Genomic DNA, 11,045 nt, shown 5'->3' on the forward strand with positions numbered 1-11,045 from the left:
GTCAGAGGGTCTGCCTGTGTCGCCTGGGTCAGCCCCCAGGTGCCTGCAGCTCTGGCTCGTAGCTCAGCTCCTGTAGAACACACCAGGGGTCTCTGGGCTCCATTCTCTTTGTGGATGATGAGTGCAGTGTTCACCATCCAGCACCAGTCACAGCAGCTTGGAGTCCTGGGGCCTGGGGCTGTGCCTCAGGCCCTGCACACGTGGTGGCCGAGTTCCATATAGGAAGGCTCACCTTCCTAAGTGATGTGAAAAATGAGATTTGCCTTAAGAACTTCACCAAAGCTGTCCTGGCTCTGGGTTTTGAGGCCACTTAGCATGGAAAGATAGATGACGCTAGAGATGTGTCACTCTTACGTAGTGTGCACATGGTTCCACATTTGATCCTCAGAACCACAAAGCAACATTCAAGACAAAACAAAACAAAAAAACCTCTTTCTATCATTGCCTTCAGCCATCAGTTGACAAGGTGATTGCTTAAACATTGGCTGCCTTAGTGACTTCCACGGAGCTGTCCCCAGCCTGGTGTTCCACAGACTCCCTCACCCACCTAAGCCACCACAGGCTGTTGATGTTACAGTCCAGACCTGCCAAGAACCATGTCTTGAATACCTTGCTTTCCAGGGTTCTGGAGGTCCCCTGCATAAAGACAAATCCCGCTGCCATTGGTTCTGTCCCTAGAGGTGACCCCTCCAAGCATTCCAACATGCAGACTTGTGCACACAGGCACAGGCACGAAAAGTTCCCTTTCGTAGTTTGTTTTCAAGTGAGAACTTTCCACGTGCACTGCCATGTGTGTTTTTGCCGTCTTTCCAGGCGTCTTCCCGTATCACTGCGCCCTGTGCTGCTGCTGAGGTTTCTTAGCAGCCGCTCACCATCGTGTCACGAGAATGTGGTTTATTTCACCCATCCTCTAGTGATGGGCACTTGGGTTAGTCGCAGCTTTTTGCTGAAACTGCTGCTGTTGCCCTTGCAGCCAAGTCATTTTGCGCGTGGTTATCTACTTACCTTTGGCTGTGAGAGACCCAGGAGTCAGGTGTGGAAAGGAAGGCCAGGCCCTTCACTCTGGTCCTGAGCCTGCACTGCTAGGCACTGTCCCACAGATTTCACACCTGGACAGGAAGTGTGGAAGGTGATTGGCATGACAGATAGGGTGTAACAAGGATTCAGACTGAAACTGTTTGCTTCCACACATCTGTGTTAATGGTACAGGTTTTCATATTTCACTTTCACCCACTAACACATGGACTTCCACTGTACCAAAGCAGTGTTGCCATCTGTAAGTTCAGTCCTCTGTCCAGAACCCTCTCTACTGTGTCTAAGCTGTGGCAGCGAGGGTCAGATGGACTCAAGTTCTGCCCTCTGTCTGGCCAGCATCCTATGATGCCTCCTCTGTGCCTGAACCATTTCCTTGAGCTCAGGGGTCAAAATAGTATGACCTTGCCCGCCTTGTGGTTTAGGGAGCAGGAAGGGGCTGCCACAGAAATCCTTAGATGAGGAGATGTAGACATGGGGAATTGTGGCTTCCCTATGGACTTTCCTCTCTGAACGGGGCATCAGGGCAGGGAGAGCTATCATATTAGTGGGTCTCCTGTCCCAGGAATATCTGTCCACAAAGGAAGACTTAGAAATTGTTGGACTTGTTCCTTCCCAGACCCACTGACCAGTGGGGATGGGGATCAGCATTTTTGATGGATTCCCTGGGGGCTTTGAACCACTGAGTAAGTCCTGCAGCTGTACAGGACTCATAGCTCCCCAGAGTGTCCCCAGTAGATGACATCTGTCTTTTGCTATATCTCTGTAGAGCATTGTGTCCAAACTGGGCCCCTTGCCTCGGATTCTGAGGGATGTCCACACAGCACTGAGCACCCCAGGCAGCGGGCAGCTCCCTGGGACCAATGACCTGGCCTCCACGCCAGGCTCGGGCAGCAGCAGCATCTCAGCGGGGCTGCAGAAGATGGTGATTGAAAATGATCTCTCTGGGTAAGAGCTGCCAGGTGTGCTGAGTGAAGTGGAGCATGCGTGCAGACTAGTTATAGACCATCAGTGGTCTCAGATGTGGGGAGAGGACCCCCACACAAGTACAAGCCTGAAACAAGCCTGAAGAGACTCAGTATGTTTGGCAGGCCTAAGTTACAAGCCTGTTTAGAGAAAAATCAGGGAAGTTTTCCTGGAGGAGGCCGAGCCTTTTGGGAAAAGTAATATTTCCACTGGTAGACATGGCATTTTAGATCAAAGGCCTAGAGAAAGGCAACCTGTGCTCAGGAACCATTACTGGTCCCAAATATCTCTAGACTTTGAGATTTCCTGCACTTCAACACACCCCTCAGTATTTTCCAGGCCTTCAATAGTCAGGGGTGACCTGTCAAATTAAGGCTGGGAGCTCAGAGAACACAGCGGTCCTGAGCCCAGCGTCACTGAGCCTGCAGCACAGGTCACAGCCTGTCAACCCTGGAGGAGTTGGGACAGGTGCGTTGGTATTTGCATCAAAATAGGGGCCCTTCCTGAGAAGCCTAGTGTTCAAGCTTCTCTGGTGCACTCGGTTGCTTTTCCCAGCCCCTCATCTCTTAGGCCCACTTGTGAGGGTGAGACCAGGGCAGCAGCGTGTGCTCGCTCCAAAGTGGCAGCAGCGCAGGCCTTGAAGCAGGCAGGGGTGTTGAGCCAGGCCTGGGAGGGAGACTACCCGGAGGAGGCTGCCATGCCAGTCCCCAGCTCCTCTGAGCATTGGCTTGGGGGTCTGTTCACTTAACTTGCTAAGGGGGCGCAGAGCAATCACCAGCAAGAGTTCAGGTGGGGTCACCTGAGGGGCTGTGAGGCAGCCAGGCCCATGTGTGCTGAGATCTAATCTGTGTGTTACAGCATGGCACCCCAGGCCTCCAGCTGGTCATGGTTTAATTCCCACTCTGTCTCTTGCCCTTGTTCATTAAGCGCGGTGACCCCAAGTGGCTAGCTGCCTGTCTTGGGGCTTAGTTGTCTGTTCCCTTGGAGGTCCTGTTGATCAGCCCCCCATCATGAGCCTGTGTCAAGATGCTGAGGTCTTTGCTGCTGCTTATCCACTCAAAGCCTTGCCACCCCACATTCTTCCCCCATGGCCAACCTGGGTCCACCACAGCAGTACTGGCCTCCAGGGAGGTCCAGAGAAAGGTTTCAGCCAGGTGTTGAATAAGAAGGAAGCCAAGGGTGTGGCCAGCCAAGGTGGGGCAGAGCCTACAGCACAGGTTCAGACCCCCTCCCCGCCTCGCTCCTGCACTCTGATTCTGTTTTTATCAGAAATGCCAGCCTCCGCTTGCCACTCACAGAGTGGCAGTAGGAGGCTGGGTAGAGGGAGGTTTCACCAAGCTGATGAGGAACAAGAGAGGAAAGGCAGAAGGAGACACTGGGACTTGGAAACCACTATGAAATGCAGGGCCCAGGAGTGGCAGAGAGAGAGAGCCATGGAGCCGAGGGCCTGGGTTGACTTGGGGTTTCCCAGAGCACACCAGGTACCATTGCCTGATGTCCCAGGATGCAGCGCAGCAGGGAAAGGGCCTTTAGGGCAGCTAGCAGGGCTGGTCCCTAGAGCAGAGGTTCTGTGTGGGGAGCTCTTGCCACCAGTCCTGGGACTCATCCCTCTGCCACCCAACTATCCCCCTCCAAAGCCCTGGCTTGGCTTCAGGACCCCGGCAGGTTGGCAGTGCTGTTGTTTTGGACCCATGTGGCTGTACTTACAGTTCTTCTCTTCCCCTTCTTTCCCTGTGTGTGCTTGTCTCCCTGCAGTCTGATAGATTTCACCCGGTTACCATCTCCAACCCCCGAAAACAAGGACTTGTTTTTTGTCACAAGGTCCTCCGGGGTCCAGCCCTCACCTGCCCGTAGCTCAAGCTACTCAGAAGCCAACGAGCCCGACCTCCAGATGGCCAATGGTGGCAAGAGCCTGTCTATGGTGGATCTCCAAGATGCCCGCACGCTGGATGGGGAGGCGGGCTCCCCAGCGGGCCCTGATGTCCTTCCTGCTGACGGGCAGGCTTGTGCAACTCAGTTGGTGGCCGGGTGGCCAGCCCGGGCAGCCCCCGTGAGCCTGGCAGGGCTAGCCACAGTGCGGAGGGCGGGCCAGACACCCACAACACCAGGCACCTCTGAGGGTGCGCCAGGCCGGCCCCAGCTGTTGGCACCACTCTCCTTCCAGAACCCTGTGTACCAGATGGCAGCCGGCCTGCCACTGTCCCCTCGCGGCCTTGGTGACTCGGGCTCTGAGGGCCACAGCTCGCTGAGCTCCCACAGCAACAGTGAAGAGCTAGCTGCCGCAGCCAAGTTGGGAAGTTTCAGCGCTGCCACAGAGGAGCTGGCCCGGCGGCCTGGCGAGCTGGCCCGGCGGCAGATGTCACTAACTGAGAAGGGTGGGCAGCCTGCGGTGCCAAGACAGAATAGTGCCGGTCCCCAGCGAAGGATCGACCAGCCACCACCCCCTCCACCACCACCACCTCCTGCCCCCCGAGGCCGGACACCCCCCAACCTCTTAAGCACCCTGCAGTACCCACGGCCCTCGAGTGGAACCCTGGCGTCCGCCTCGCCTGACTGGGCTGGCCCTGGTGCTCGGCTGCGGCAGCAGTCCTCCTCTTCCAAAGGAGACAGCCCAGAGCTGAAGCCACGCGCCATGCACAAGCAGGTCAGCACTGGGGGGCGGGGGGCTCTCAGCCGTCCCACATGGCACCCACAGCATGCTCCTCAGTCATTCCACCTCACTGCACCCAGCTACCATCCCATGCAGAGCGGTGCCATGGCTTGCCCATCCACCAGCCTGGGAACCGGGGCTGCCACAGCCTTAAGGAGCTCCAGGTTTCTGTACCAGTTCTCACAAGGTCAGGCTGGGGTCTGGGAACAAGAAAGAGGGACCTGTTCATCTCCAGGCCCATGCCCGTGAAAGCCCTGGCCCTAAGCCCAGGTCTCCCTGCCTTGCTCGGGCTCTCACACTTCCTTCCTCCCCAGAGCATTCCCATAGGCCGAGCTGGCCCCTGGCCACAGCTGCCAGGAGCTTGGACAGTCTCCATCACCCAAGGGCTTTGGCAGGACACGGATAGACGGGCTGCAGGTGGCACACCCAGCCCGGTGCTGACCAAGCCTGGTGTAGGCACCCCTATGGCAGCTGTGTGGTGCTGGGGTCTGGCTCAGGCTGCCGGCTAGAAGACAGACAGCCCTTGCTGAGGCACTCATGCACTGGAGACCACTTCCGGCCTCTGAAGCACTTGTCCAGTAGCTCACTCAGTGTCGGTCCCTGCCCCACCCACTCCCTGCGCCTCCCCGCAGCCCTTCACAGCTGTGTTTCATTGTAGGGCCCTTCACCCGTGAGCCCCAATGCCCTGGACCGCACGGCTGCTTGGCTCTTGACCATGAACGCGCAGTTGTTAGAAGACGAGGGCCTGGGCCCAGATCCCCCCCACAGGGATAGGCTCAGGAGTAAGGAGGAGCTCAGCCAAGCAGAAAAGGTAACGCCGGACCCGGGCTGGGCGGGCAGGGCGGGCTGCAGGAGTCTCTCCTGAGAGCCCTCGGTGAGGTGGCTCTGCCTGCTCTGCCATGCAGTCCCCTCGAGAAACTTGAAGGAAAGCAGCCAGCGGGGCCTAGCATAGACCTGAGGTCTCTAGACAGCCTGCACAGTGGACACCTGGGACCAGGGCAGTGCCAGAGCGGCACCTTCATACCCTTGTAGGGAGTCTCATGCACAAGGAAGCAGACGGGGCTCCCTGAGATGGTGGGAAAGCCCGTGAGTGCCAGCCACCTGAGCTCTATGCCTCACCGAGGCCTGGCCCTTCCCAGTTACGAGGACTAGGGGGATGCGATGATTGTGAAAAATCCAGTTCTCCTCCTTCCTCACCTCTAGCATTGGTGGGGCCGTGGGGGGCTTCATCCCTGCCCACTCGCAGGTTGCCCAGTTGTTGGGACAGTTGCCCTGGATCTGTGGCTACTCCTTCCCGGGATGGTCAGAGGTCAAGTAGGTGGGTGAATTGGGACCAGGCCCCCAGGAAAGCAGCCTCCTCTCAGTCTCGTGCCCCAGAAATCCTGATCTCTCCTCCTGAGAGAATCTGGGGTCAGGGTGGCTGTGTTCCCCACTCCATCACCTTAGGAGAGGTCCATCACCATGCTGCATTTGCTGCCCTCTCCATGCCCTCAGTCCACTGCTTCTGCTTGCTTTCACAGAACTTGACACAATGCTCCAAGAGCCCAGGGGTTGGGGGGAAGGCGGGAGATGACTCTCTGCTTCCATTAGTCCTGCATCCTTGAGTCTGGCCCCTCTGACTTCCAGGGCTGCCCCCACCCCTCCTGTGAGGAGGCCACTGCCTCCTCTTGTCCCCTCAACCTCCCTTCTCCTCCCAAGAGGCTTAGAAGAATCTGAGAGCCAGAAGCACCCTGCCTTTGTCTCCTTCCTGTCCTCTCCTATGTTCCACACACCTGCTTCCATAACGTTAGGGTCAGGCTGGGAGACTCACACCTCGCCTGCTTGTCAGCCACTGTCCACGGGACTTGGTTACCTGTCTGGGCCTTAGTTTTCCTCCCTCAGAGCCCCAGTGTCCTTTATATATCCTAGGGTTTTTAGACCTTTGTTTATTAAGGAAAGCTTGAGGTGGGCTGGGGATGTGACTCAGGTGGTAGAGTGCCTGCCTTGCAAGAGTACAGCCTTGAGTTCAAATTAACTCTTCACAACTGTCCAGGTCAGGCTGCAAGAGATCCCTAGGTGCTGTGCAAGCTTGAGTCTCATCACAGCCATGGGCCATTCCCTGCCGGGGTCCCTCCCTGCCTCACCCCTACCCAGGCTGACCAAGTTATATTCTCTTGTCCCGGGTGCTGTGCTCGTGGCACGCTGCCCTACTGGCAGGACCTGGCAGTACTACAGGACAAGCTGCGGATCTCCACCAAGAAGCTAGAGGAGTATGAGACCCTGTTCAAATGCCAGGAAGAGACAACTCAGAAGCTGGTGCTAGAGTACCAGGCACGGTTGGAGGAGGGCGAGGAGCGGCTTCGGCGGCAGCAGGAGGACAAGGACATCCAGATGAAGGGCATCATCAGCAGGTGAGGGCAGCTGGTCCATTGCCCTCAGGAGGCGAGGCCGTGGGCCTGTGACAAGCCTTGGCCTCTCCCAGGGGAGTTGCTGGTCTGCAGAGACAAGAGAAGTTGAAGCACAGAATCAGAGGGAGGCTGGACCAGCCAAGACCAGCCTCCAGAGGGCCAGCCTCCAGAGGACCAGCCTCCAGAGGCCGAGCAGAAGGCAGAGCTCTCAGGGGAGTTTGGAAGCTGAATTTGAGGTGCCACTGAGGCCCCCATTCATTGGGGCGGGGAGGGGGGCGGTCAGTTCTGCTCAGGTGGGAAGTGAGAGGGAGGGGAGACAGGATAACCTCAGATTTCTTGGAAGAGCGTCTGGCTGTCAGGGCACCTGCTGCCCATGAGGAGCTGTTTGAGCAGGGAGCGAGGGTGACAGTGCTCGTTGGAGATCTGTTGAGTTTCAAGGTGCCTTGGTTATCTGGAGAGGGTTTTGGAGTTAGGTGGTTTTGATTGTTTTGATGTGGCTAAAGACCGTCGGGTCCCGTGTCGACCCATGGGTTGGGTGGGCATACGTCCCTTAGTGTTTGCCATAGGACGTGCCGTCTAGGTGCAGTGTCTCCACCAGCCCCTTACAGCAGGAACAGCAGGCGTAGCTGGAGAAAGGGGTGGGCTTGTTTGTTTTGTGTCATCTGGCTCTGGACAGACGGAGCAGATGTGCAGAGCCCAGGGAATCCTCCCCGGCTCATGCCTTGTCCTCCACTGGTTTGTCATTTACCTTCCATTTTATTCATTATAAATGATGACTAGAAGCAGAGCAGAGGTGAGTAGCAAGCATGTGTGAGTCTAGGGATGGAAACATTTTCAGCCTGACCACCTCATCTTCCCCACGTGTCCTCTGAGGCCCCTGCTCTTCTGCATTCAGAGACAGGCCTCGTGTCTGCTAACCAATCCTGGCACTTTTCTCCCCTAATAGGATCTGGTCAGTCTGGTGGACAGTCAGGTCTTCTGTATAGAAGAGTCTCATGGATTTATCTGCATGGGTTGGCTTTGGACCATGATTCTCAGATGCTCAGCCTCCTGAGTAGCTTGACATCTCTTCTTAAGTGTGTCTGTGTTGAGGGTTATTATATATTGTGTGAGTAGAATTGACCTCTTTATAAAGTCATTATTACCTGATAATGTTTTTTGCTTTGAAATATGCCCTGTCTATTGTAACTGTAGCCACCCCAACTAATTATACTAACTTCCCTCCCCTTCCTTCTTTCCTCTAGAATTTCATTTTAGTAATAGTTGCTTGAATGTACCTACTATTCTATCTGTAACTTTTTGGTCTGTATTACTTACTCTTCTGGTCTGAGCAAGTTACCTGAGTGAAACAAGGAAAGAAAGTCCCAGACTTTTCGGTCCATGTTTCTTGGCCATGGGCTTGGGCAGCCATGGCTGTGGGAGCACGTGTCAGGGGAGATTGGAACTCTTGTTTTGACAGGAAGGAGAGAGAACCACGGAAAGGAGCCAGGGACAGTTTACTCCCAAGGACTTGTCCCAGCGACCGACCCCCTCCTTCTTGGTTTTGTCTCCTGGAATAGTGGCTTCAGCTGGGGACCAAGTTCAACACCTAAGGCTGCCGGGGACATTCTAAGCAAACCATAACAGAGTTCTTGTTCATTATTCTCGCAGGTTTAGGTTTTATTATCCTTCTTCTCAGCACACTTGGTACTTCTGGCTGGCTAGCCAACACTGACTCTTAGAGTTAGGTGTCCAGATTCCTCATGTTGTTGAAATGCCTCGGGGATGTGCTCAGGACTCGCTGAGGCTGCTTGGAGTCAGCTCAGTCCTTCGAGGTTCACTTTGGGTTCTCTAGGATGAGGCTGCAGGGCCATAAGGCCACATCTAGCCATGCCGACCAGGTGGTTTTCTGGGGTCCTTGGGGCTCCGTGTGAGTACATCTTTCCAGTCTAGCTGCTGGAAGTGCAGATGGCTCCTGGGATTATTCTGGGTCCTTTTCAGTGCCTCCTGGCCTGCCTGCTGATTTGCTCCATGCGTGCGGATCGGTATTCAGGATTCATGCACAGACTCGAGGGACATGAGTGGAGTTTATCTCTGCCTGCCACTGTGCCCTGTACAGCCTACACTTTGACCTTCCAGAATCCCCCGTGTCTCCTCAGCTCAGGGAAGGTGCCCGCACCCTCCACTTTCTCCACTCCCTCTACTTGAAGGCCACGAGTTGGGCCCTGGGCTGGTGTGTTGATTTCTGTTCCCACAGGGCCTGTTCTGTGTCTCATGACCTTTGTTTTACACACGATCCAGCCTTCAGCTTTGTTTTTAAGGCAAGAGTGTATATCCAGCCTCCTTTTTAATGTAGTTTCCCTTACTTGGCACTGTGTAAGCCTTGCCCACCCTTGACAGGCTTTCCTCAGTGTGTCATTTTTCTGGAAGCAAGGAGCTCACCTTGGAGTGCTCCCTTACTCCTTCTAGTCAGCGCTCTGCTCCAGGGCCTACTCAGCACTGTGCATGGAGAAAGGCGTGTGTCCAGCAGGCAGATGGAGGCTGACTCCAGAGCCCATGGAGCCCTGGTGCCTGGGGCAGGTGGAACTAGACATCTCCAGAGCAGTGGCCTGGGAGACAGGGAGCCCTGTGACTGTATGCCTGGGGGCCAGGGCAGGAGGGCCTGGTACTGAAGGCACCTCAGAGAGGAAGATGAGACCAGAGAGCTCCATGGAAAGAGCAAGTAGTGCCACATCAGTGTCCCTGTCTGTGTGTCTGTCCCTCGGGGGCTGACCTGAGGACATGGCCTCCTCATGCTCCTCTCTGGACCTGTACTCCCCTAGCCCTGCAGCCCTGCAGTGCAGTCGCTCAGCTCACCTGCCCACGGCGGCCCTGCTGCCTTGAGTTCCAGGAGGAAAAGGGCTGGATTTTCCTCCCCTAGAGCTGGCACAGGGCTACTGCCTTGGTGAACATGGAGCGTGTTCAGCTTCTGCCCTGTGCTGGGGTCTGTGAAGATCCCACCTTCATTCCTGGAGGAATGGAGGAAAGGCACAGCCCCAGGGGCTTCTGGGAAGTGCTGGGCAGAGAAGGGAGGGAATCATGGGCCAGGCCCAGACTGGTCAGTTGCTGGGGGACAGCCTCACCGATGTGTGGGAGGAAGGCCCAAGGAGGGGCTGTCCGCGTGTGCCCCTCTGCCCACGTGATGGGCTTTCCTAAAGGCCTCTCCCCCTCCTCAGCTCACTGTCCAGGGATGTTCTGACTGTCCATGTCTCCGCTTGCAGGTTAATGTCCGTGGAGGAGGAGCTGAAGAAGGACCATGCTGAGATGCAAGCAGCTGTCGATTCCAAACAGAAGATCATTGATGCCCAGGTGGGGGCTCTGGGGCTTTGGCCCGCTGTGTGAAGAACCCGAGCTGAGGCGGGGATGACTCTGGCTTCTCAGTCATACCTCACGGGGCAGAAGCTGAGGGACAGGAGACGAGGAGCTCTGCTCTGGGATGTCAGTCTCGTGGTCTCCACAGGCCACATCTGACCAGGGCGGGCTGTGAGGGAAGGGCGGCCGCCCTGCTGTGGGGCGCTTGGTGGATATTTGTCACATGGATGCTGGGTGGGGCGTGGAAGCTACCGTGAGGGGAGGGAAATAGGCGGAGCTGCAGATGGACAAACCCGTTGGGCAGAGGGAGCATTGGGGCTGATGTTCAGAGCTGTGGCTTCCAGACTTGGAGAGGTGCAGGAGCAGGGGACTCAGCCCCGTCCCTTCACGCAGGCTCAGGAATTAGCAGTGTCCCGTGTGTACATGGGTCCAGGGATGCGCGCCCTCGCGCTCTAAGGCAGCCGCCAGCAGCAGCTATGAGAGCTGCTCTGTCTGAGATGAGACGGCACAGAGCCTCCTCCCGTGGTGCCAGCTGCCCAAGTCTTGGGCCTTTCCCACACAGTTTTCGCGCATGCCCCTGGTCTTCCTGCTCTGCAGCGCTTTCATAGCGGCCCCTCGCCCAGCATGATCTGTCCTGCAGCCCAGAGACCATTCTGCGCCCCACTAACGCCCTTCTTGCC

At 56.4% G+C, this 11,045-nt stretch overlaps 1 protein-coding gene across 11 annotated transcripts in view; it reads left to right on the forward strand.

The window, feature by feature from the left end:
* Positions 1-11,045, forward strand: part of LOC122107048 (DAB2 interacting protein) — a 178,261-nt gene that overhangs the window by 164,241 nt on the left and 2,975 nt on the right. For 9 of the 11 annotated variants that reach the window (XM_042678625.1, XM_042678623.1, XM_042678631.1 and 6 more), the window contains 5 exons: positions 1,802-1,980; positions 3,754-4,642; positions 5,307-5,459; positions 6,845-7,038; positions 10,275-10,362. In XM_042678625.1, the coding sequence (XP_042534559.1) occupies positions 1,802-1,980; positions 3,754-4,642; positions 5,307-5,459; positions 6,845-7,038; positions 10,275-10,362 (1,503 nt within the window). The remainder of the gene's footprint in view (positions 1-1,801; positions 1,981-3,753; positions 4,643-5,306; positions 5,460-6,844; positions 7,039-10,274; positions 10,363-11,045) is intronic. The other 2 variants (XM_042678621.1, XM_042678624.1) reach the window with 2 other exon arrangements.

This window comes from Dipodomys spectabilis, unplaced genomic scaffold (genome assembly GCF_019054845.1).
Source record: "Dipodomys spectabilis isolate Male_0828 unplaced genomic scaffold, ASM1905484v1 ptg000046l, whole genome shotgun sequence".
NCBI lineage: Eukaryota > Metazoa > Chordata > Mammalia > Rodentia > Heteromyidae > Dipodomys > Dipodomys spectabilis.